At 42.9% G+C, this 26,498-nt stretch overlaps 1 protein-coding gene across 2 annotated transcripts; it reads right to left on the bottom strand.

Annotated features, from left to right (window-relative positions):
- Positions 1 to 1,076: 1,076 nt before the first annotated feature.
- On the bottom strand, positions 1,077 to 14,725 carry CHRNA1 (cholinergic receptor nicotinic alpha 1 subunit). Of its 2 annotated transcripts, XM_050969037.1 has the most exons (10): positions 14,570 to 14,725; positions 10,279 to 10,374; positions 9,775 to 9,920; positions 9,626 to 9,670; positions 9,033 to 9,142; positions 8,317 to 8,512; positions 7,016 to 7,253; positions 5,521 to 5,744; positions 3,958 to 4,197; positions 1,077 to 1,386 (listed from the first exon to the last, which is right to left on the bottom strand). In XM_050969037.1, exons 2-10 carry the CDS (start codon positions 10,283 to 10,285, stop codon positions 1,255 to 1,257), a joined length of 1,338 nt encoding a protein of 445 aa, XP_050824994.1. In that variant the 5' UTR covers positions 10,286 to 10,374; positions 14,570 to 14,725; the 3' UTR covers positions 1,077 to 1,254. The 2 variants fall into 2 exon arrangements, with proteins under 2 accessions (XP_050824994.1, XP_050824993.1); XM_050969036.1 differs by lacking the exon at positions 10,279 to 10,374.
- Between the last annotated feature and the right edge of the window lie 11,773 nt (positions 14,726 to 26,498).

Here is a 26,498-nt window from a genome sequence, read left to right as displayed (position 1 = left end):
ATTTTAGGGTTACTCCTTTCGTTGGGGAGGAGTACAGAAATCGATTTTAAGAGCCCTTAAAATCGATTTAAAGTGCCTTGTAGTGTGGACGGGTACAGAGTTAAATCGATTTAACGCTGTTTAAATCGATTTAACTGTGTAGTGTGGACCAGGCCTTAGAAAGAATGCTGAGGTTGGAAGAGGGGAATGAGCATGCAGGGGGACAGGAGATGTGGGACCGAGGAATAGGTCTTACTGCATCTAATCTCTCAGAAAACTCTGTGGTGGGGCAAATCCATGACACCTGCCCATGACCAGTCTCACCACACCCATTATTTCAGCCAAAAGTGGCCACAGCCTGCCTGCCACCCCATGAGGGGTTTAGAATTACCACTTTAAACACTGATCCGGCTCCTGGCCTGCTTCCAACAGCTTCCCTTTGTACAGGCTATTTGGGACAGGCACAGAGACCTGCTCTATGAACACTTGGTGCACATTCCCTCTGCACAGTTGCTCTACCTGTGAAACTTCCTTAACGTGGCTCCTTGAGGACTTGGCAGCAAGGAGTTCTTGTGTGGATCACCTGTACTGAGCTGGATTCCAGCTACAACACCTGAAAGGAAAGTTGCCCCCTTCTTGCTGAGCCAAGCAGAGTTTCCATGGGCAGAAGCACTTTTCACAGTCACCTGTAGTTGAAAATCACAATGGAATTTTAAAGTCCTCTGCTGGTGGCATGTCTCTTGCTAATGGATGGGTCATTTGTGACATGGCCAATACAGAAACCGCACATCAGAGATTTAAAGCCAGCTTGAAAGGTAAGTTTAGATACTGATCTAAAGCATAGATAAAGCATGAAGTGAAGAATCCTATCATCAGTTATACCTTATTGACATGGGCTGCAGCTGGCCCCACAATCTGGCCCGTAATGTGTTTCAAAGTTAAACCTTCTATTTATACATTAATGTTTTTTAAGATTATTAAAATGGGTCAGAACCCGGTTTACAGCCATTTTCACATGGTCAGTGGCACAGATCCTTTTCTTTTGACAAAAGAGACATCACTAGAAGGTGGCTCAGAAATGCCAAGTGTGGAAAACATCATTTTAATTTTTCCTTTATTTGTTCCCCGTGGGAAGTGATTCTCAGCTGTGCAACCTTCAGACAGCGGGGAAGAACACAACAGGTAGAACAATGAATTGTATTCAATAAAAGCCAATGAAGTAAATAAAAATGTGCTACCCCTGGCCAGGGGTAGTACACGTTTTAGATTTAATGTTCATCCTTCTTGATTTAATTCAATAAGACGACCAGCAAACACGGCCAATGTTCCAATAATGCAAACAAACATGAAGATACCAAGGAGAAGGTGATCAATTACCATTGCAACAAACTTCCATTCTTCTGCAGCCTGGGCATGAAAGAAAGAGGAGACAGTTAGAACCTCCTGAGAGTTATATTCCTCACAAGGCAGCATATGGAAGTGTGGGCAATTACTGATTTGTGCAAAGGAAAGCGTCTCTCTGGCTTCTAATATTATAATGGAAAAATACTCACTTTCTTTGAAGTGACAAGTGGTCTGCAATGCCTACGCTACCCGGACCCACAAGTTCAAATTAAGGGATGATTCAACCTTCCTTTTCACGGCAGCCTTAAGAACAGAGATTCTGTGTGTGTTCTATAGTGGTTAAAAGATCATATTGCTCGTTTCGTAAGAGCAGAGATTTGCTGTGGTGTTTCCGGCCAAGACTCTTGAACACTTACCCCCTTCCCACACACCACTGTGCAGTGTGCTGACAGCTGCCAAAGTGGGCATTTCAGAACACTAGAAACATTTGGTCACATTTTGGGGACTTATAAATATCAACGCTAGCCTGGGTTTTAATTTAAATAAAGAAGATTTTCAAAGTGCCTTCCAATTGGCTTTTAATGGAACGTGTGCTCCTAAATCTCTTAGGCTCTTTTGAAACTCAATCTGAGTACCCTTTAGACTGCAAAGTGAGCCTTGAAAGTAAGTATATGCCAATTGTGAGTGTTCAAAACCAGTCACCATTTTAACTTAAAGGTTTTAGGTTATTCATGGTCCCTATTTTGTCCACCCAGCAACCTTCAGGACACTACACCCTTTTCTATAGACCCCTGGATTTTTGTGGGGAGCCAAACTCAGATCAGAGTTTTGGGGGACAATGGTGCCTGAGCTGGCTTTGCCGGTACAAGGACCTCCAAGCTAGTTGTTCTGAACTGGCTCTTTTGCTAAGCAATGTCTGTGGGGAGACAAGCAGTGTGAGGCCATGTCCAGACTAGGTATTAAAATCGATTTTAGATATGCAACTTCAGCTACGGGAATAACGTAGCTGAAGTCGAATTTCTAAAATCGAGGTACTCACCCGTCTGGACGGCGCGGCATCGATGTCCGCGGCTCTCCGTGTCGATTCCGGAACTCCGTTCGGATTGATGGAGTTCCGGAATCGATGTAAGCGCGCTCGGGGATCGATACATCGCGTCCAGACTAGACGCGATATATCGATCCCCGAGCAATCGATTTTAACCCGCCGATGCCGCGGGTTAGTCTGGACGTGCGCTGAGCATAGAGTAGTGTGCCAAGCATGGGAGTGGGCACATAGGAATTATCTAATCCTGCCTGTGACAATGACTCTCTGTAACCTGAGGCTTTTCCAACCTTTCTGCCTGAGTTTCCCCATCTGTAAAACTGACTATTAGATTTACCTAGTTCTCACTGGGACTGTGATAATCACTTACTATTTTCAAGTACTTCATAAGTGCTACATTTCGCCAGAATGGCTAAAACTCCCAGCTTAGTTTTGGAATTTGCCTTTGGAAACCTTTTGTAAATGTTAGAAATGATGCACAGATCACACAGACAGCTGAGCTTCACTTCAAGAGGCTGCCAGTGACTCAAAGAGCCTCCTTTACAAATGAGGTGCAAATCTTCAAAAGAGCTGAGGTCAGGCCTCTCTTTTTTCAGGTGCAGTTTTCACCCACAAAATGAACTCAGATGCAAACTGGAGTATTTGACTGAACCTCTAACTATCTCATCTGAGCCAGCATTTCCGTTGCAGTCAAACATTCAGGGGAGAATTTTGCACTTTTTTTCATACTGTGGCCCAAAATGAATTAGTTAAATTGCAGGTGCCCAAAATAATTCTCTCACCAACAAGCCCCAAGCTCAAGCTGCTGCTGCCACCCATCCAAAAACATCTGCATCTCAATGGTGCTCTTTGCATATAATTGAGAAGTCTCTGGGAGCCTTCAAAACGATAAGTGCTGTATTAGTTATTAAAGTTAACCACCAAATATTAGAAACAACTCAGGACAGAAGTATATAACCAGGGGTTATAAATAAGGGTTTTAGCACAGAAAAGGGGAAAAGCTAGTTTTTCCTGGGAAATGCCTTCATTTAGGTGGTACTGTACAAAAGGCCAGAGTGTGCAAAAAGATGCTTATTATGTGCCCCTCCTATAGGAATTATTTGGAGCATTGAATCCACAAAATCAAAGCTTATCAAAATTGGAATTAACATTTGCAGATCACATTTAAGATCTGAAGGGGTGAAATAAGAATGTTTCTGTTAGCATGGAGTTTTGTTAAGGTTTATTTCGCAGCTTTGAGTGTACTGCAAACTGCCTATTATATTAGGAAAATGTCCTGCATTAGGAATCTGTTTTGGAATATTGTTAATTTCCTTGAAACTATTCTAACTACCCGTGCTCACTTCTCTCTGAGTTCATGTACTACACGTGGAAAATCTTAGCGCATAACTTTTTTCAAAGACTCAGTTGTCATCTGTAACTTTTATTTATCATTCTTTACACATTGCATCAAGGGAAGAACAGGGCTCTTTGATACAGCAGAAACTATGTTTGGGGTGTATTTGTGAGAAATGGAAAGATTTATTATTCCCAGAAAACAAAGTGTCTTATTTTAAAAGCGAGGGATGAATCACACATAAAAAATGCCTTACATTACTGGATTCTTGGTCTGATTTCATCGTTTCAGCAATGTATTTGATTCCCTCTATAGCACTTTTCACATCTGGGTTTCTGGTAAGTGGGGAGTGGAAGTTGATGGCAGCAGGACATGGTTTTCCAGAGATTTCCGAAATATCAATGTCTTCTGTAAAAATCCTTTTTTCTTGTTTATCCCTGGATGGTCGTTTCATTGTTGAAAAAAACATAACATTTGGGATTGTGTCAATAAAAATCTGAAAAAATAAATTGTATTAGTTTAGGGAGATTGTCTTACTGATGTGACATTACAACAGACAAAAGCAGGTGCAACATTCGTAACTAGCAAATAATCTCCCGTACAGGATTTGCTAGAAATTCCATTTGAAAGTATGTCACTGCACAAGCCTTAGTCACACTTTACTTGTCTTGTATAAATCTGATGCCCTGGGGCTTACTGAATCATACACAAGCCTCTCACACATTTTCAGGAAACAATTTCTTGCTGCCATATAAAATGTATACTGATTTAACAGGATCCAAACATAACTGGAGTATAACACCCAGGACCAGAACCTCAGCTGGTGTAACCCGACTGACTTCAATAGAGCTATTCTGAGACACACTAAATGAGGATCTGACCCACAGTGTCTAGAAACGTTGCAGAGAAATCCCTTTGGCCTGCTTTTGCTTGTCCATTTTTCTTGTCGGCTATCCTGTTGTTTCACTTACATACACACACATTTTCACAACCTTCTTTAAATCGGTGGAGGTTTTTCTTCCTGATCACACAGCATGTACAGACTTGGCCTTTTAAAATTCCCTAACCCTTGCAGGGATTTGATAGAATATTTGTAAAAGTTCCATTAAAAAAAAAGAATTTCCACTGCAAGACAGGAGCAATTTTAAAGGTATACGTCTGTATGTGGTAGGTCTGGCCTACATAGTTTAATGCCAGTTCATGCAAGCTGTGTGATGGAAAGACTAGCAGGAGTGGCCACGGATGGTCTGGGTTCCCCAGGTGGAGACATACCCGCAACTCTGCCATGAGTCTTGGTAAGGTCTCGTGACCATCATTTAAGCTGGAGAGGGAGATTTCCCTTCCTTCCCAATAACTTTGGAGTAATGCTGTTTCACAGGAGAGTAGGGAATGGGCTGAGGAGTTGTCATGGGAGATCCAGTTGAGCTCCACTCTGTGGATCCACAATGAACACTTGGGCAGGCAGCTGGCTGATGGAGTTGGCCACTGGCTGGGCCAGGAGTCATGCAGCCTGATAATCTGTCGGTTCCCACAAAAAGCTATATAAGCAACCTACCTAATTCCTTCTCTGTGTCCACAGCTGCCACTTGGTTTTGTCTCTTATGCCTCCCAGGTGTTGGGTTTTCCCTCTGGTAGTCTACCCAACAATAGGCAATTTTGCTACTTAAAGGAGTGATTTTGCTGCCCAGCCAGGGAGCCCTGAGATTTATCTGGATTGGGAAATTCCCCCCAACACCTTGAGATTTTTATTGCATAAACCTCAGAGTGAAATATTTAAGGCCCTGCTCAAGTAGAGAAATTCACAAATAACCTTCCTCACCTTCCTCACCCACTGTGGCATTATATGGGTACTTGGGGAGCGATGGTGGGTGTTGATTACAATGACGGTAATGATGATTGATGTTATGACAAACACCATGGTAAATAACATGTATTTGCCTATCAAAGGCACTGCACTTGAAGTAGAAGGAATCAGCTCCACAATGACCAGAAGGAACACAGTCAAAGACAGCAAAATAGAAATGCTCAAAGTCATCTTCTCACCTGCCACGCAGAACAAAACAACAACACTGCCATTAATGTGATACAGTGCAGAGGGTGTTAATCAGGGAGAGAAACAAAGCGTGATTTCGTGGGTGACTGGTTCCTGGTACATTTTGGATATTTGAATGTATGCCTATACATCTGGACTACTTTTATCTCTCTGCATTACAAGAAGCAGCAAATCTGGCTGGTCATTCATGTTCTTGTGCCACTGTGGAGGAACCAAATTAGGATCAACGCCATCCAGCATCAAGCTGGAGTTTGCCAGGACACAACTGGGACTGGGGACAGGCTGAAGGCACTGACAACCCACTTGCTATGAGCATGAGTATGTGCTGCAGGAGTTAAGTGAGTAAACCCAGCCTCTAATCAGGGCTTGCTCCTACAGGTGGCTTTGTTTTTTGCTCTGGATAAATGGCAGCCTCACCGTGGGCTGATTGAATGCACAAGAGAGCACATGGCCTTAGAGCTCAGGCAGTATTTGAGACTTCCTTTAGGACTAAGGTTGGATGTATTCCTGGAGGTTTCATCACATGACATAATCTTTAATTAAAGATTAATCTTTAATTCCTGGAGGCTCCAGGACAATCCTGAAGGGTTGGCAATGCTATTTAGCACTAAGGGTGACAAAACTGAACCACAAAGCACAATGAACTTTCATTTTGTTCTGTTCAGTCCAGTGGCATGCTATTTTTTTTTTAAAAGCTACTAAGACCTGTCATAAGAGGAAATTGAAGAAAAAAAAAAACAGCCAAAGATAAGGGGCAAAATCCTGGCATGGATTAAAAACAAATTAAGCACCAGAAATGATTGCAGTGAACAGGTGCTTTTCTCAGATTAGAGAGCACACAACAGGCCAGAAAGAGACCAGGGTTGCTTAATATATTTATTCGTGCCATCAGAAAGCTAATGAGCGAAACAAACTAACTTTAACTAACTCCCCTAACTCAAACATGCTATATCAGGGTTTCCAGTGTCACCATTTGACTGTTTATTAACATATTCAATATATTAATTTCAAAGACACAAAACCAATCAGCTGAACCTTGCTCCCAGTAAAACTGAATGGATGATTTACCACTGATTTCCAAGGGAGCTGAGTCAGGACTACATAATAGCAGTTTTAGAGTTTAAACTGTTCCTCAGCTAGATTTATAGTGTCCATCACTTTAGGGCCTGATCCTGACAGGTCCCATTGACTTAATTGTTAGTTATTCCTCTTTCCTTTGAGAATCAGGCACTTATGACAGTAACGTGATAAATGCACGTACCTGAATCGGTGGGCAGATAAAACACTAACCCAGTTAAAAATGAGAAGAGCAGACAGGGAATGATGACATTGACAATGAAGTAGAGAGGCAAACGCTGCATGAGGAAGTGGTACGTAATATCCAGATATGGAGTGTCAGGGCAACAGGCATAGTAAACAAAGTGCTTCCAGCTCCGGTAATCTTTCATCACCCACTCGCCGCTCTCCATAAAGTTGCTCATATCTGGGCGATCACTCTCCTGACAGGATAAATAGTAAATCTCAATATTAGAGCTACTGACCAATAAATTAAAACTTGGCATTGATTCCTAGTGAAACCAACTTCAGTATAATCCTGTGCTTCTGGCTTTGTAAGCAAACCAACCAACCAACCAGCTATTCCTTTCTATGTTACTTTTATTTTAATATTGTGCCTTTTACACACATTTCAACTAAATGCTTTACAGAAAGCATCCACTACAATCAAGTTAAAGAGAAAAGGGAGTCTTCAGTGAAATATCTAAAGAGAAAGGAAGTGGTTCCAAGTGGGACAGGTAGGAAATCACAGGTAAAAATCAACCTCTAGAAATAAACAAGCAGAGAGACTGAAGGGAATCAAAGAGAAGAAGTGGAGTTAATTGGCTGGAGAATAGGCAGTTAGGAAGTCAGTGAAGCAAGTTGGCACAGAATTTTAAAAACCAAGAGGGTAGTTATAGAGGGTAGTTATAAAGTGGATCTAGAAATGGCACTTGGCTGCCACAGTGGTAAAGGTTATAGAGAGAGAGAGAGAGAGAGAGAGAGAGAGACAGACAGACAGACAGACAGACAGACAGACAGACAGACAATGTATATGACTAAGGGACTCTTTTGTGTGTCCAGGAGTGAGAATGTCAACCCTCTACTGATACATGTGCAATCTAGTGGCTGTATCCTAATACTAAGCCCTAATACTACTACAGCTAACAAAGAGTTGCTATAGCTGTACTGAAGTCAATGGAGCTGAGCCAATTTGAGGAACTGGCTCTCTAAGCTTTAGCCAAGCTGTTGACCATGAAGTCTATGCACTAAATGTGTGCAGAATAGCTGTAGGAAACCTGTAGTGCTGAATACTGCTGGTAGTACACTCTATATTTTGGCATCAGTCATTAATAACTTCAGTAATTCAGTACCTGTTTATTTTTCAATCAGAGCAGTTTACAATTGACATTTAAACCAGAGACTTTAAATAAATAAATAAATCAATAAAAAAGGCATGGGAATAAAGAATTCAGGTTAAAATAGTCAGTGTCTACTGGTACTCTCATTTAAAAAGTTGTTTCATACCGGATTTATAACAACCACTGTACCATCATACGTCCAAGTCCCCAACTTCATACTGCAGTTCTGCTGGTCAAATGGAAAGTGTGTGACTATAATTTCACAGTAACTTTTAAAAATTGCTGGTGGCGTCCACGTGATCTTGCCTGTATGTTCTAAAAGAACTTTGGTGAATTGATCAATAGCAAATTCACCATCTGCACTGCAAAAGAAAGAGGAAATTAACAGTGACATGGACAGCGTAACTGACATACACATAATACAGTATCTATCTGAAGGAGACTTGGAAAGGGTATATACTTGGTAAAGGGGTTGCTCTGAGGTAACTGGGTGGAGAATTTGGCTCATTGAATATAAAACCTATAGATCAAATTCAGACCTGAAGTACCAGGGTGTAACTCCCCTGTCACTAGGTTATAAGGAGGGTGAGTGCCAAGAATTCGGTCTTGATCTTCTAAGGATAGACAGGTTTTCTGTCCTGCACTGGACTTGCTATAACTGTCTCAGACCCTATTTTAGATGTTCTCTCTCTCACAATCTTTTCCATTTACTAATCCAAATGATGCTCATCTCATCTAGTCATTCAGACACATATGAAGTGTTCAAATAGGTATTGAAAAAACACCAGGTTGATCATTGGTCCCCTTCCTCTACTTCAGACTCTGTAATTTTTAGTTATATGAGGCTCTGTGCAGAGTTTTTGTACTATTAGCACTACTTACTTGTTATAAAGAACAAGATCGGGGCGCCAGATTATCTCAGATGGGATACGAATTTTTTTCAACCCACCATAGTCTTCTGGATTCCATTTTAGGTTGACATCTGTCCATTGCTAAAAAAGAATTTTATCCAGGGGAAACATGTTAACAGTATTGCTGGAACTAAATCTAATATTCCCAAGATCTACTGATGGTCATGCCATTGATAGACGTAGATACGCACAAAAGTACTGAATGTGTCCCTCTACCAATCCCGCCTTCTTATATATGTTCAAACAATACATGATGATGACCTCAATAATCTAAAATAACCGTAACACAAATCTGCTGTTTGAAACAATATCAGAGAAGGGCATCTTGTCAAATGCAAAGTGTCTTTTGTCAGGAGCTCCACGTTGTTTAATGGAACTTCAAGGTTCTAGGACTGTATAAAGAAATCATTAGTCAGCTCTGCCATCTGCCTAAGCTGCTTCAGGAAACCATAACAGAAAATGTTGTGTTTGTAATATTTATGTCTGGAGAGTAGCACATTCCTGATTAGGTGCAGGGCAATAGTTTGCTTTGGAATAGCAAGAATAATGAGATTCAGAGGTTACCTGTTTCAGGCGTACATTGGTTGTTACAATCTGATTTACTTCATCCTTCAAACAACAAACAGGAAGTTTAGGGAAAAAGTTTATTCAGAAGAAATGTTTGATGAGCTCATATAAACAAACACAGTTAAACATCATTATTCATACTATACCACATTAATAAGCTGAATAAGCTGCAGCCCGACTGTGACTACAACAGCCTCACGATGATCGTCCACCGGGCGCACTACTCTGTTATAGTTCTTGAATAAATCTTCAACTAGCCGAGTTTCATGTTCAGAGCACAGGATCAGCCCAGCTACAGAACAGCAAATATGTCATCAGTAAGACAGTGATAAAATATATTACGATCTTGGTAACGATATCCTGCAAATATTACTGATATAAGGTCATGTGCCATTTTAGTGAGGGAATCTAACCATTATTTACTAAGCTTATTTACTATTTTACTGCTTCTTTTTATTTGCAGACCATGTCTTAGGCTGCTTCATAGTCATCAGGGATGATAACCCATTCTGATTCTGAGTAATACTTGCTTGCAAGAGTAAGTATCATTCAAAACACATACAGTTCCATTCAGGAGACCAACAAACATCAAGAACTCCCACCATCAAAGTTGGAATCAGGCTTCATGGAACTCCTAAATCCTATCTCACCCTGCATTTTGGGTAGTTAAGCAAACCGAAGACTCATTGCCAGGCATTTCTTGCATCTTTTTTCTTGGCTCCACATCCTTGTCCTTGCCCATAACACTGGAGGTTTAAAGAACATGCACAAATAATATTAGTATGTTTAGCTAAAAGTGCCACCTTGTGGCTGCTTGTTGTATTTTATTTATGTAAGCTTATCCTAAGCTTTGCATTCTGGGGGTTGTTGGAAGTGATTCTCAGCATGGCTGTGTGGTTAAGACATTAACGCTATGTTCCTGCAATCTGCTCACTGTGTACATCTGTTGACTGATTCAGCTTCATCTTATTTTATATCTGAATTTCAAGTGCAACAGCATGCAAGTCAGTCACTTCAAATCCACATGGAAAATGAAAACAGGCTTTCCCTCTTAATTAAAAGACTTGCATGACTTCAGACAAGACAGACCTAACACTATCTTTATTTAATGTTCATTCCATTTCCTCTTCCCATATCTTGCTCACTCACTCTTTCACTGAGCAGACACATACAGAAAAAAATCTGCTTTAGAAATTAGTTTGATCAGTCGCGTACCCTCATGATGAGTTCCTATGTCATTTTGAGAGAGCCACAAGGGAACAGTCATCTTGCAGTCTTATTCCTACATACTTTCATCTTTTCTCCAGAAAGTGATTGTGTACATCTGCTTCAGGTCACAGAGAAAGCTAATAGTTGGTATGTAAAAATGGCCCTTGTACATTTTGCATAATATGGAAACCCAAGCCCTCACCGGTTGGGAAATGGATAACGTACAATGCTAAAGCCCTTTGCTATATTGCATATATTCTAGAAGCTGTGATCAACTTGACATTTTCAGTAACAGCGTATTTTTATGAGTCAGTTCATTCTCTTCACACTGGCAGAGAGCACATAATAAAACCACTTGTGAAAATAGGTGGGGTGTGTCATGTGGTTGAGAAAGTATTAAACTAAATTCTATTGCCTACAAGGGACCAAACTGCAGCCTGGCTAATGCAGTGTTAGAAGGGCACAACACGTTTCCTTGTACTCAGTATCACAGAGCTGCTTGTCTTGCTCCCAGTGATCTTTTCATCCAGCAACAGGAATGGAGGCTGGTGGGAGCAGATTTAGGTTAGAGGTCAGCACTTCTGAAAATCCTTTTTCTGAGCTCAGACCCTTGGACAGGTTCTTAGGGCAAAATCTTGGCCCATTGAAGTCCATTGGAGTGTTGCAACTGACTTCAGTGGGGCCAGGATTTCACTTTGAGGGTATGTCTACATACAGGATTATTCCGATTTTACATAAACCGGTTTTGTAAAACAGATTGTATAAGGTCGAGTGCACACGGCCACACTAAGCACATTAATTCGGTGGTGTGCGTCCATGGTCCGAGGCTAGCGTCGATTTCTGGAGCGTTGCACTGTGGGTAGCTATCCCATAGCTATCCCATAGTTCCTGCAGTCTCCCCCGCCCATTGGAATTTTGGATTGAGACCCCAATGCATGATGGTGCAAAAACAGTGTCGCGGGTGATTCTGGGTAAATGTCGTCACTCATTCCTTCCTATGTGAAAGCAACGGCAGACAATCATTTTGCGCTCTTTCTCCCTGGATTGCCCTGGCAGACGCCATAGCACGGCAACCATGGAGCCTGTTCAGCTTTTTTTTACTGTCACCGTATGTCTACTGGATGTTGCTAACAGACGCGGTACTGCAGCGCTACGCAGCAGCATTCATTTGCCTTTGCAAGATAGTAGAGATGGTTATCAGTCATTCTGTACCGTCTGCTGTGCCATTGTAAATTGGTGATGAGATGACGGTTATCAGTCATTCTGTACCGTCTGCTGCTGTCATGGGTGCCCCTGGCTGAGATCGGCCGGGAGTGCAAAGACAAAAATGGGAGTGACTCCCCGAGTCAATCCCTTCTTTATGGTATCTAAAAATAGAGTCAGTCCTGCCTAGAATATGGGGCAAGTGTACTAGAGAACCAGTGTACCAGAGAACCAGAGAGCACAGCCACTCCGTGTCAGATCCCGCAGAAATGATGAGCTGCATGCCATTCTAGGGGGTGCCCCTGCAACAACCCCACCTGTTGCTTCCCTGCTCCCCCAACCCTCCTGGGCTACCATTGCAGTATCCCCCCATTTGTGTGATGAAGTAATAAAGAATGCAAGAATAAGAAACACTGACTTGTTAGTGAGATAAAATGAGGGGGAGCAGTATGAGTCCAGGCAGGACATTAAACGGTGGTGGGGGGGGAGAGGAGCCCAGCATCCCGCTGCTATGATAGTCCAGGCAGTACAGAATCTTTTCTTTACACATGAAAGGGAGGGGGCTGATGGAGCTCAGCCCCCAGTTGCTATGATGAAGACGGTTACCAGCCGTTCTGTACCATCTACTGGGAATGACCGGGAGTCATTCCTATTTTTACCCAGGCGCCCCCAGCCAACCTCACCTGAGGCCAGCCAGGAGCACTCACGGGCTGATGACAAGGACGGTTACCAGTCCTACTGCACTGTACCGTCTGCCACCGGGGAAGGGAGGAGAGAGGATGCTGCTGTTCATTGCCCCAGCACTGTGTCTACCAGCAGCATGCAGTAGACATACGGTGACATTGAAAAAAGTCAACAAACGATTTTTTTCCCTTTTCTTTCACGGGGGGGGAAGGAGGAGTAAATTGACGAGCTATTCCCTGAACCACCCCGAACAATGTGTTTGACCCTACAAGCATTGGGAGCTCAGCCAAGAATGCAAATACTTTTCAGAGACTGCTGGGGACTGTGGGATAGCTGGAGTCCTCAGTACCCCCTCCCTTCCTCCATGACCGTCCATTTGATTCTTTGGCTTTCCGTTACGCTTGTCATGCAGCACTGTGCTGTGGACTCTGTATCATAGCCTGGAGATTTTTTTCAAATGCTTTGGCATTTCGTCTTCTGTAATGGAGCTCTGATAGAACAGATTTGTCTCCCCATACAGCGGTCAGATCCAGCATCTCCCATATGGTCCATGCTGGAGCTCTTTTTGGATTTGGGACTGCATCGTCCCCGGGCTGATCAGAGCTCCACTCTGGGCAAACAGGAAATGAAATTCAAAAGTTTGCAGGGCTTTTGCTGTCTACCTGGCCACTGCATCTGAGTTCAGATTGCTGTCCAGAGTGGTCACAATGGTGCACTGTGGGATACCGCCCGGAGGCCAATACCGTCGATTTGTGGCCACACTAACCCTAATCTGATATGGTAATACCAATTTCAGCGCTGCTCCTCTCATCGGGGAGAAGTACAGAAACCGGTTTAAAGAGCCCTTTATAGCGATATAAAGGGCCTCGTAGTGTGGACTGGTGCAGCATTAAATCGGTTTAAAGCTGCTAAAATTGGTTTAAATGCGTAGTGTAGACCAGGCCTTAGTTTCTAAATGATTTACTTTAAGACAGTTGAGCTGGGAATCTGAGGATCCAGCCTTAATCTGCTCCTGGGTCTCAGCTGCTTTGTACTATATGAAATACTTTTCTCCAAATGGATCAGATTTACTGAAATGACACAACTCTTGCTATTAAGATGCTAGGATGGCAAAACACGGAAGTTTACATGCAGACAAACAGCTCCTGTTTCCACTGACAGGAAGGGCAGTATTGGGTGTCATGTTTTAGATGGTATGTTATGATCCCAGAGTAATATTTAGGTCAAGAGTTACACTGGTTTCTATTAATCCAATTAACAAAATCCTTCCTACAGTTCTATTCTAATAGGGCTTGGTAGGAATATAGCCATTTTTTTAAATTTGGTGAAAAATATTTAAGATTACAAAATACTTAATCTCTTAGGGGACAGTTTAATTGGAATTATTAATAGGTCCCAGCACAACACATGCAGCTGCCAATCAATTCAGCTTCCTTATCAGTATTCCTCACAAATAAATGAAAATGTTTGTTACAGTATATTGCATTTCAAGCCATATTTGCTAAAAATCCCCATAGATTTCAAAGTCTTTTTTTGTTCTGTGCTAAAACATGGCACATGGCAGAAAAAAGGCAACAAATGTAGAAGGGAGAAAGCAGCTCAACTTTTGAACTCAGTGCATACTGGGATTAAATCATCTGAATATTTCTGCAATTGTTTAATCTTCAAATGTGAATAAGCTGGTCTCATTGCACTTAGAAGCCACTATTTTATTCATTTTGTACGTCATCCTTGCAAGTTCATAAAGCTTTATTAACACAATTCACGTTATATACAAAGAGCAGCGGGCAACATATTAAGCAATGAACCAAACCAAAAATGAACCAGCTGTTGAAATGATCTTACCTGAGCAAAAGAAGAGGAGGTGGGTGTAGTGGATCTTCATTGTGTGGCCTTTTGTCTCAGCTAGACACACAGACTAGCAGGGATTTCAAAGTCTTCACGGTCCCTCACTGAGGAGGGTTCTGCAGCTTCCTGATAGACAGCTTGGAAAATGTGACTGCTGAGCTATTGTTTTACACCACCTGCTTATGGGAATGACAGCTGAGAGCCACTGCACCAGTGCAGGAACACTAACACTCTATATTTGCCCAGTCAAACATCTTCTCTGATTTGCAGTGGGATATTTTTTTCTAAGCGTAACCCATTCCATGGTAAAAGGAAGATTGTTTGTAGAGTAACTTAGCATCCAAGTAAGGCTTAACTAGAATACTCCCAACCCCAAAACACCCTCAGCTGCACATAATCTTCTTTGACCTGAGTGATTAGCTGAATTTGGAGTCTTGTCAGTTTCAGCTGGGAGAAGAAATTGGTGATGCAGTCAGATATTCTTTGATGCAATCCTGTTTATTTACAAAGAATGTACAAAATCCTGTGTCCTTGAACAAAGTAGGAATCAAACAACAGGAGACGGTTTCCTTGCTCAGTATTTCAAGACTCTTTTTCCAGGCAGCATTCTACCAAAATGTTCTCTCACTTAGCTTTCACTCAGGGTTAGGCTACAAGCGCATCTCTGGCTGTCTCTGGCGCTTACTTTTGCCTTCCTGTTTCTTTCTCACTGCATCTGATCTCACACACAGAGAGCTCCACCAAAACAGTACTCTATGTGTTTGCATTCAGCCTCAGTGAAAGCCCTCTGCCCACATAGCTCAGGTGCTGACTGGCCTTGTGTTCGACCTGTGTTTTGGCTGGTGGCTCCTATTGTTTTAGGTCTCTTACTCCAAAAGAAGCTTAACTGGGGATTTTTTCTCCAATGGAAGGGTTTTTTTTATTTCTCTCCTCTGAAGCATTGGGGTGATCATGACCTGAGATGGGACACTGGGCAGGGCAGGCCAGAGCTCTGAGGTAGCACAGAGCATTCTCGCTCTCAGGTGCTTGGCTGGCTGCTGTGGCTCACATGTTCACATGCAAATGGCCATAAGTTGGTTCAGGAAGGAATTTTCCCCTAACTCAGATTGGAAGTGTGTGGATGTGGGTCACTTGCCAGGATTATTTGTGTATATCTCACTTAATCATTTCCCTGCCATTGCAAGACCCTCAGATACTCCAGTCCCTCCTATTATCTGCCTGTGGCACACAGTAGTCTAGTCTCCTAGTGGTCTCATTTCCTTTGGTCTCATTTCCATTGCTGGATTTAATGTGTGGGTGCTAGGTGGTATTGGTGGCCTGTGACATACAGGAGGTCAAACCTGATGATCTTGTGGTCCCTTTTGGTCTTAAACTCTATGCCTCTATGACTATTGACTGCTTCTCCCAATGAAGGGTGGCTGTTATACCCACCAGCTTCAGCCAGGTTCCACCCAACCCGCAGCGTAACACTGCACAAAGATACAAATTCATGATGATATCACTGGAATGTTAACCATGAAGCTTCAGATGTGCACATTTTGTCTGTCCAAGCATTCCTTGCATATCCAAGCTAGGAATGGCAGGTTCAGTCCCAAGCAGAGGCAGTCAAAAAGTTACCATTGTCTTATGTCTGGGATAACATAAGGTTCAATCATTCCAACAAGCCTAGCTATACTATTGTGTTCTGTTTGGAATCAGCCAGACATGGAATTTGTAAGTGGCCCAGAAAATGTGGGCACTCAGCATGGCTTACTTTTCATGTAGCTGTGTAGACCTGAAAACAGAGTCCTTATTTCTGGAGCAAACTGCTGTACGTGGGGTAGCTAGCTGCAACGTACTGGCTGAAAATCAGAGGTCCACATTTGAAGGATGTTGCAAAAGTAGTTTTCTCGAAAAAGACCTATAGTAATCCATAGCCTGAATGGAAGAGGGGTGAGCAGGTGAGGAAGGAGTTTAGCTGGCAGAGAGCCTGGATTCAAAAAATTCCCCTCCTAAAGCTCAGGCCAGCTGAACTCTGAATTTTAAATATGCACTGACAGAAATTAAAGTTGTTAACAATGTAGTATGACTAGTTCATTGTCTTGGTGAAACTAAAGAGACAGGAGTGAAATGAGCAGTAGTGGGAATTTATCTGGATTCACAGAGAGAACAATACAACACTTGGTTTCCATACTTTGCTAAGAAAACTGTTTTCAGCTTCAAAGCCTCAAGATCCTTTACAAAAATCATTTGCTAATAGAAGATAGATAAATCCTGCTCTGACTTATTCCAACACCTTCTTAACCTCAGCCTTTTGGTCTTTGAGATATTGGTCTCTCAGCACTGCCTCGCCAATCTCAGATGAAGCCATGGCCTAAGGTGCTGAAAGTGTCACAGCAACATATGCTTTAACCATGCAAGTGAATAGAATGGAGTGATGGGTCCCAGCCAGGCAGTCTATAAAGAAGAATTTTAATTCAACATTGTCTGAATTTAGGATTTTACATTTTTATCTGAATTTGTTAATAATACCAGGCCCAAGTTTAAAACCCCAACAATGAACTGATGGTACTGAAGTTAAATCTCTGCATACGGGCACCAGCATAATGTAATCAATCAGTTTAAAAGTTAACTGGTTTCAGCCTGATTAACATTAAGAATTCATATACACATACTTGCATCTAGTCACTTCCTGAACTATAGTGGGAGACGGAGGAGAAGAAATGGTATAGAAAGATGAGGCTATAATGGTAGTAGCTTCATCTATGTCATTGGTTGACATGAGAACCAGAAATGAAATTAAAAAAAGGAATAAAGATAATTTCAAACAGGGCAGGGAAAAAGGGTGGGTAGATTTCTTTGTCTCCAAACCACTTCTATTATGTGGTTTAATTCAGGCTATTTAATTCACATGGATCACCAGTGCAATCCATCATTTAAGAGGTGGGGGGGTTGAGTGCGTGTGTTTGTGTATAAAAGCATTAAGCCAGTGTAACGGGCTATATTGTCAGGAAAATGAAGGGGGATAAGAGTTGAGAAATAAATAATAGAAGCTTGTTTACTTCATATATAATTGTAAACCAAGAACACCTTAACAGTGTTTAATTCAGTTTAATATGTGAAAAATGGCATTGTTGGTGACAGTAGATTATGGTGCTATCTGATAACAGAAGGCAGATTGTTTGAAAAGTAATTTGTACATTTGCCATGTGTTTGTTACCAGATTGCCCCTAGTTACATACAGTATGGCATACATTTTCTACTGGAAACCATCACACACTAGTCTGGCAACTCAATACTATCACCAGCAGGTGGCAACAGATGGTTAGAAAAGATGCAGTGGGCACATCAACAGCATTTAAGAGATAACTATCACAAACAATCAAGAGGAAAAGCAAAACAGAGGAAATAAATATTTTCAACAAGAGACGCAGTCAAAGAATTAACTGCCTTGAGATCCCATCAGAATGCACTTTTCACATTTCTTCCAGTGTATTTTTAAGAACAGCACAAGGACTGAACATTAATTCAGTGGTCCCCAAACTTTGGGGCAGGTCCCCTACGGGGCTGCAAAGGTATGTTTAGGGAGGCCCAGCAGGGCCTGGACCAGTCCCCATGGGGGGCAGGGAGGGAGAACCATCCAGCCCTGCTCTGCCCCGCCCCAGCTCCACTTGGGCCTCACCTCCTGCACCAGGCCCAGCTTTGGCCCAGCTTCTAGCCATGGCCCCCAGCTCCCAGCCCTGCTCCCAGCGGAGGCCCCAACTGCAGCACTGGCTCCAATCCTGACCATGGCCCCACTCCCAGCCCTGGCTCCAGAGCATGGTTCCTGGGGGAGTACAGACCAGGTAAGGTGTGTGGGGGGGGTGCAGACAAAAATGTTTGGGGAAGACTGTATTAATTCATGCAAATACCTATTTTAGTGCAATATTATGGGCTAATTCAATTAGCCAACATCAGGAAATTCAAAGTTAGAGTTTTCACATCAGACACGGCTCAGCCCTCTTGTTTAAAACTATGTTGAATCAAAAGTCTGCCCCCTTTCTGGAGTTTTGCTTATTAATAAAGAAATTAACAAAGATACCAAATTCATCTCAAGCCATCTTCTTAGACTTGGCTGCTTCTAGGGCTCCTATTTCAGGGCTATGGTTTAAACCTGGTGCTAGCTGAGTTGCACCCAGGGTTAGACCCTGGTTGGGTTCGGGGGGAAAGTTGGCAAAACCCCAGTTTGTAAGGGTTGCTCTAGCTTGCACCTACCTCCAGTTTCCGAAGGGAGAATTCTGGAACGGCAGTACTCCAACTGTTTCCTCGGCCATGCTTCCCACTTTGAAGAGTGAAAAGGGATCACAGCTAGCTACAACAGTGCTTTTCCCTCTTGGAAATTCTCCTTCATTGAGGGACTCCTCAGGTAACCTGCATTGCACTATTGGATCCAGTCTTCTCTCTCAAGGTAGTAGGTCCATCTCCTTTATATATGCACGGACTAAAAAGCCACCTGCATCAGAGAGTTAGTAAAACACACTTAATACTTTCTCGGCAGGTCAATCCATGAAAACAGAGTTCATTGTTTCAGCTGCCAGCTTGACACAGACAGCTACTGATTTTTCTGTGGTAAGAGGTGTAGCAGGCAGAGCATTTATGACTGAGAAAGGTAAATCCAATCCTAGCTGGCATTCATGAAGCTCCAGATTTGAAACCAGAAAGCCTTCAGCACTGCACTCATGGGAGGGCTGCCCAATAGATGCTCATTTTAACAGACAAGTGCACCATGCTGGATCACACAGTCCTGGCTAATTCACTGTAAAAGGCATCCAAACTGCTCTGGAATTTTAAGGATACTTTGGCCACTATGATGACCCGGTGCCAGGCCTAGCATGTGTCTAAACATTTCCCCATTGGTTTTGGCTAGATCCACTGCCCAGGCCCTTTCAGCATCAGTAGAATTGCTAGAGCAGCTTGTTTTGAGATTTTTGTATAACAGACAGACAATATGTTCCTCTTTACCTAGATGGATGAGATTTGCAAGGCACAAAAGTATGGCCATAGAAAATTAAATGTCCCACACAGTATGGGCTAAGTGGTTAAAGCTGGAAATCTGGCCATGTAGGTTCCACAGCCTTACTGAGTGGACTTGGAAAAGTCATTTCAACTTCTCTGATGCCTCAATGCTATAAAAAAAATAGCTGCCTCATGGGGATAGCATTATTTTGACTTATTGTATTGTACTGCAATTTGTATATACTGCTTAAAATCTGCCTTCATAGAAATGTGCAACGTGGCAGAGTGATTGCACCTGTGGGAAGAACTTCGCATTGCCTTACTTTTGGAAATGTTGGCCAGTGACGTGCATTGTCTTACCAATATACCTTTTCCTGTAATGGCCAAATTCTGCTACCTTGTAGTCATCGAGTGGACTGAGTAGACTTATGGGCAGCATTTGGTCCAATATGTGTATCTGACTGTAAAGTTGCATGTCTCAATAAACATATGTCTTTTAAAAAGTGGACTGATTTTCTAAGGTGCAGAGCAGCTGCAGAGAGCAAGCATTCTCATGGCACAGCTGTAGCTGGCGTCACAAGATATTTATGTGCCAGATGTGCTAAAGATGCATATGTCTCTTCATGCTTCAACCACCATTCCAAGGACATGCGTCCATGCTGATGACAGGTTCTGCTTGATAACAATCCAAAGCAGTGCAGACCAAAGCCTGTTCATTTTCATTATCTGAGTCAGATGCCACCAGCAGAAGGCTGATTTTCTATTTTGGTGGTTCAGGTTCTGTAGTTTCTGCATTGGAGTGTTGCTCTTTTAAGACTTCTGAAAGCATGCTCCCTACCTCATCCCTCTCAGATTTTGGAAGGCACTTCAAAATCTTAAACCTTTGTGTGGTGGGGCGATGACTCACTGGTGCGGCATCTCCTGCTGGTTGTCCCAGGAATTAGCTCTTTCCAGCCCGGAGTGCCCTTTGCAGACCGCTGTCTTGCTTGCCGCTGGCCCTGTGTCCCTCCTGGACCTGGGGTCCTTTGCTCTGGGGTTCTGCCCTAGCAGTAAACCCCAGTCTGGGTTTCCCCTCCCTAGGAACCCCAACCCCCTAAACCAGTAGTCCCCAACATTTCAGTGTGGTGGGCCCCTGCCGAGGAGCACGGCCACTGGACAAGCAGCTGCCAAAATGCCACCGAGAAGTGGTAATGCCAAGAAGCATTGCCGCTGAAATGCCACCGAGAAGCATCATCATCAAGAGGCGTTGCCGCCGAAATGCCGCCAAGAAGCAGTGGCATTTTGGCGGCGATGCTTCTTGGCATTGCCGCTTCTCGGTGGCATTTCGGCGGCTGCTTGTCTGGCGGCCGCGCTCCTCGGTGGAGGGGTGCTCCTTTGTCAGTAGGCGGGCACACATAGATGCCACAGCAGGTGCTATGGCACCCATGGGCACTGCATTGGGGACCACTGCTCTAAATCCACCTTGCCTCAGTGGCTACTGCCAGTCATCATCTAGCCCCCGCTCACTGGGGCAGACTGCAGTCTGTAAACCACTCATCATCGGCAAGGGGGTTAAGACCTGCTGCCTTTGCCTATCTCTGGGCTGCCCCTCTGCAGCCCTACTACCTATTTGGCCCCATTTAAGGCCCGCAACCTGGGATTTTTCTAGGCTGGATCTCCCCAGCTCCCTCTGCCCTTCCCCAGCACTGCTCTATCTCAGGTACCCTTCTCAGCTCCTGGGCAGCTAGGTCCTTCTCCCTCAAGAAGCTAGAGAGCGTGTGTCTGGCCCTCAGCCCTCTTATAGGGCCACCTGTGACCTAATTGGGGTGTGGCCCCACCTGTGGCTGCTCTCCCTCAATCAGCCTAGCTTTTCCCCCTCCCCAACCCTCTCCCAAGGCTGTTTTAAGCCCTTCAGGGCATGAGTGGGGTGACCACTCCACTACACTTGAGTTGAGTGCTGTAGCTATCTTTAGAAATCTCACATGGGTATCTTCTTTGTGTTTTGTCAGATCTGCAGTGACAGTGTTCTTAAAACAAACAACATGCGCTGGGTCATCATCCAAGACTGCTACAACATGAAATATATGGCAGAATGCAGGTAAAACAGAAAGGATAGAGAAATTAAACAGAGTCCTTAAACAAATTCCTTGAGCAGTGTACTGGTATCTCTCCTGAGAGAAACAAATTAGTAGATTCAGTACTGTAAAAGTAGAACCAGTAATATTGATCTGAGCAATTAACGGATGTCCTGGTATCAAGAAGAGTGAGTTACAGTATGGGTTCTCTGTCAATGTTATCTATATAAAACAAGGGAGGGTTTGAGATGCCACAGGTAGGAAATAAAGCAGACTTTATAAGAGCTCTGGAGAGCAGTCTAATTTGAGTTCTTCCATGACTGGAAGCAAACTGAGACTTGGTTTGTGCTTATTGAGCAGCAGAGTTAACTGCTTAACAGTTAAAATCTTGTTCTAATTCTAACTTTAATCATAAACCAAAGTGAATCTAGTAATTAGAATCTTACATAATGCCAAGAAACATATCCAAGTATGTTATATGTGAGAGTGGTACATAGCAAAACAAGCTCAGTTCCTCCTGTTACAAAGATCTCCAATATTTACAGAAGAGGGACTAGAGATCTTAAATATGCGACATAGCTAGGATCCATGGTGCACAGACTTCCTTGGGTATGAACCTCCCAAATCCTGCCCTCATTCTGCTGCAGGCTGGCACTGTTGTGGCCATGGAAGACAAGTCAGGATTTGCCCCACAAGGTGCAGATCGGGTGAGTATGAAGGTGCTAATTTTACATTATCACTTTTCTGACAATAAACACACGTTAAAGACTTGAGTTTGATTAAACATTAAACAAACAAACCCTGGAGCACTCAGTGTGCGTACAATGGAGATCATTTGGAAGTTTGCTTTCATTACAACAGAAAGCACCGTGAGAAGCTTACTGCTAGCCTGGTCATACACAAATTTTCCTTTTTGTGGTGGTGGTTGTTACATTCCTGCAACTATAGCATATTACCTAAGCATAACGAACTCCTCCTTATACCTGTTTGCTTCGCAATTGTAATCCGCTACATATTTCCTACCCTCATTCTCTTGAATTACATAAGCTTTCCAGGTCTGATGTGCAGTTGCTAAGCAGTAATTTTGCATGACTTAAAAAAACGCAAATATTGCACGGCTCACTAGATGATTTTTCTTGTTACAATATATCTATAATAAAAACATTTCAGAATGTTCATTAGTGTGCAAAAACTGGGTCAGCACCTCAGAGAATATATGCCTTTTAGGAGCTTTTACTTGGTCTTCTGCCATTTAAAAAGGCAAAAAAAACCCAAAAAATTTGGTATAACACTAAAACGTTAATAATAGGGTTCCTTCCTACCAATGTATTGCAGGGGTAAGCAGAAGTTCACTTTATTGCCTCAGAAGGGTGGTTGGCTTTTTTCCCTCTGATTGAACTATCTGTTTGTTGCAGCCTTCAGTTTTCACAATGCACATTTGCACTTAAGATGACTGCCGCTAGCTTGGTTTGACAGCACAACCACCACAACTTCAAGACAACACAAATCATGACTCTTTTGATCTGCAGGCGGGGGGAGATGTGGTGCAATATTGAAGCAATTTTCTTAATCTCTAGGGAAGAGGGGTTTGATTGCATTCCTCTCCAGCACTATTTAACAGCTGATCCACAAGAACTACAGTGGCTTTAGAAGATTCTGTCTCCACCTTCCCAGATAGCAGATATACTCATCATTCAAATAAATTGATAGAGGAATGATTGTCTTGCGGTGAAGGCACTGGATTAGGATACAGGAAATCTAGGTTGACATCTCAGTTCTGTCATAAGTTTCCTACTAGACCTTGGGAAGTAACAATTTTCTTGTGCCTCAGTTCTCCCATCTATAAAATGGAGATAATATCCTTACCACAGAGGTGTTGTGAGGATAAATAGGTTGTACTGAGAAACGCTGGTGATGTGGGCATATCAGTATCTACAGAGCTAAACAGTACTAACTTCATACCAGAATATATATATTTACTAGTATCACTGATATCATTAATGCTGCCAACATACAGAGTCACAAGATCATAGATGATAAAACAGGAAAGGTACTCACATACATGTGTCATAGGAACCTAAATGGAACAGAATATTAGCTCATCCAGGCTATCCGCCTGAAAATTCAGGCACATGGCTCAGGGCCAGCCCACAACATTTTGGCACCTGAGGCAGGGAGCTTAAATGACGTCCCCATGCCCTCTTGCTTGGGCCAAAACTTTGAAAGGTCTCAGTTCTGCCTTCTTCCTCTTCTACTCCTCTCATGGTACTGCTCTGCTACCTACTCCAATAAGGGAGAACTAATAACTTAAAATGCCTTGTTCAAAAATTTTAAGTAACACTTAACTTTCAAATGCCTGAACAGCAAATGTAACTTTTCTTGCCTGCATAGTAAACACAGGCATTTTTATCTGTTTGAATAATCGAAGTGGTGCTTTCCGTGCCTTCTTGGTTGCAAAGATTTGAACTGCTTCCTGAAGGTCCATAGTCTGGGCCAGCTCATGCTCTATTGAGATGGTTGCAAGGCCGACCAGCCTCTCTTGTGTCATTGTGGAGAGTAGTTGTGTCTTTATTAACTTCAGCTTGGAGAAGCTACGTTCTCCACAGGCAACCGTTACAGGAAGTGTTAGTAGTATGCGCAGAGCAACAAAAGCATTTGGAAAGAGGGTGGTCATCTTATATGTGCACATATATTCCGGAACAGCTTTTGGAGATGATCCTGCTGAAAAGTATCTTGAAAGATCTTTCATTTCATCACCTAAATCACTTGCATCAATATCGCACATGCCATCATGTGTCAACACTGTCTCTAGTGCCCTGCATTGCTAGTGTAGGTCTACTTCAGGTATAGTGAGGAATTTTGGAATATCGTACAACATCCCAAATATACTGCGTGTTCCTTGAGCTGCATGAAATGTTCTTCAACTGACTGTATTGCACAATCTAGCACCTGGTTAAAGAAATAACTTTGAACTGTTGTTTGGAGTCTCTTATGGGATTATCCTGTGCCTCGTAATGAAAATGTCGTCTTCTTAGATGACTCTTGTATTCTTGAATGGGTGGGAAAATAGCTTCAGTGTGAAGTTCCTCTGCCAACTTCTGTGCACTCTTCAGAACGTTTTGAAATCCCTCATCTGACCAGTAAGACTGTAGGTATGACTTTGCTTTGTCCAGTTGTTTCATTGCTCCAGATATATCAAGGTCAACACCTTGGAGTCTCTTGCTTACAGCATTTCTTTCAAACAGTATGTCATGCCGCAACACTAAGCCACACAGAAATATGAAGTTATGTATGTTTCTCGTGATTCCATTTCCCTCTGCCACTGTTCTTGCACAAACAGTTCTTGTCATAGCATTATCCTCCATAATGGCAACTATGGCATTATCTATCTTTTCAATTTGGTGTTTGATAGGCTTTATCGCCTCCACTCAACTTTCCCATCATGTGGCACTCAGTGGTTTCAGTGTCAGAGAGGATGTTCCCAGATGTTGCTTCAAAATTTGCCATTGATGAGTTGATGCAGAGAAAAATACATAGATGCTTTGAATTACAGTAAAAAATTCAGCTGCCTCACTAAAAGCTGATGCTGCATCACTGACCACCAAGTTCAATGAATTGGAACTGCTTGGGACAATAAAAGCTCGAGGGTTTAACTCCTGGATCTGTGTCTGCACTCCTCTGTTCTTTCCTCTCATGTTGGCACCATTATCGTAGCCCAGACCTCTCATGTCAGCAATCACAATTCCCGTATCTGCTAGCTTTTTAAGAAGCACATTTGTAATACCAGCTCCTGTAGTATCATCAATGGCAATAAATTCTAGAAAATGCTCTCTGCAAGTCACCATTGCAGGGACATTTTCACTAGGTTCTGTTGTTCCTACAAAAGGCACCATTAAAGTCATTTGTTCCGTATGGCTGATGTCAGGTGTGCAGTCCAGAATGACCAAGTAATATCTTGCTGACTTCAGATCTGCCACAATCTTCTGTTTGACTTTTGTTGCCAGTAACTGTATGATCTCATTTTGAATTGTTTCTCCAAGGTAGGGGTGTCTGTACAGTGGTGACTCTTCTTAGATGCTCCTGGAGAGAAGACAGCATCAAACTCAGCCATCAGCTCCACAATTTTAAGGAAGTTTCCATTGTTTGGCACATACAGCTGATCTGAAGTGCCACACAGTGCTAGGTTTTGGGTAGCAAGCATTCGCACAATGGCAATGAGCCTTTTCAGAACATTTTGCCAGTAAAGAGACTTTGATGCAAGCTTCTCTTGATGCTGATCATCTAGGGTGGCCTTTAGCCTTAGTCTCATCTCAAGCCCTTTCCGTCTATGGAATGCTCTCTGCTGCCTTCTCATAGCATGCCAGATTTCTAGCCAGATTTTTCCAGTCCTTTGTTCCTGTAGAACTCAATGTGTCTAGAACATTAGACTGGAAGAGTTTGCAACAAAAACAGTATGCAGCATAAGCCATGGCCTCTCCACTTTGTCACCATTGGGGATTTCACGCCAGTAATGTGTTGGATGGAAACTTCTATTTTCATTGTCTTTGAGGAACATGAAGTTTTTCACTTGCTGTGGCCCATGCAGTACAAGGAAGTCCATCAGGCTACTGCTCAAATGGATCCACAGTCCTGGATCATCTAGACTTAAGGAACTAAACTCAGCAGCAGCTGTTCCTTGCGCCTCCTCCATCCTCTTCTCTGATCTACACTTTTCTTCAGGAATGTGCATGGTTACACCATTTGAGATGGAGATATGGATGCTGCAGTAGCTGTCAGGTCACCTGCACTCTGACTAACTGGAAGTTCAGGCATCTCCTCACCACTCACATCCTCACTGGGCCTGGAAGGCTCACCGTGAACATTTGTGTCTGTGTATCTCAGGAGAGCTCCTTCCTGCT

Source organism: Gopherus flavomarginatus, chromosome 10, assembly GCF_025201925.1.
Source record: "Gopherus flavomarginatus isolate rGopFla2 chromosome 10, rGopFla2.mat.asm, whole genome shotgun sequence".
NCBI classification, from domain to species: Eukaryota; Metazoa; Chordata; order Testudines; family Testudinidae; genus Gopherus; species Gopherus flavomarginatus.
The sequence above is the reverse complement of the archived record's forward strand: the minus strand, read 5'-3'. Positions and strand labels throughout refer to the sequence as shown.

Coding starts and splice junctions, on each gene's coding strand:
- CHRNA1 (XM_050969036.1), bottom strand. CDS start 14,609: ATGAAGATCCACTACACCCACCTCCTCTTCTTTTGCTCAG. Junction 9,143..9,625: donor CCAATGTACGCCTGAAACAG/GTAACCTCTGAA, acceptor ATTCTTTTTTAG/CAATGGACAGATGTCAACCT. Junction 1,387..3,957: donor CAGACCAAGAATCCAGTAAT/GTAAGGCATTTT, acceptor TTTCATGCCCAG/GCTGCAGAAGAATGGAAGTT.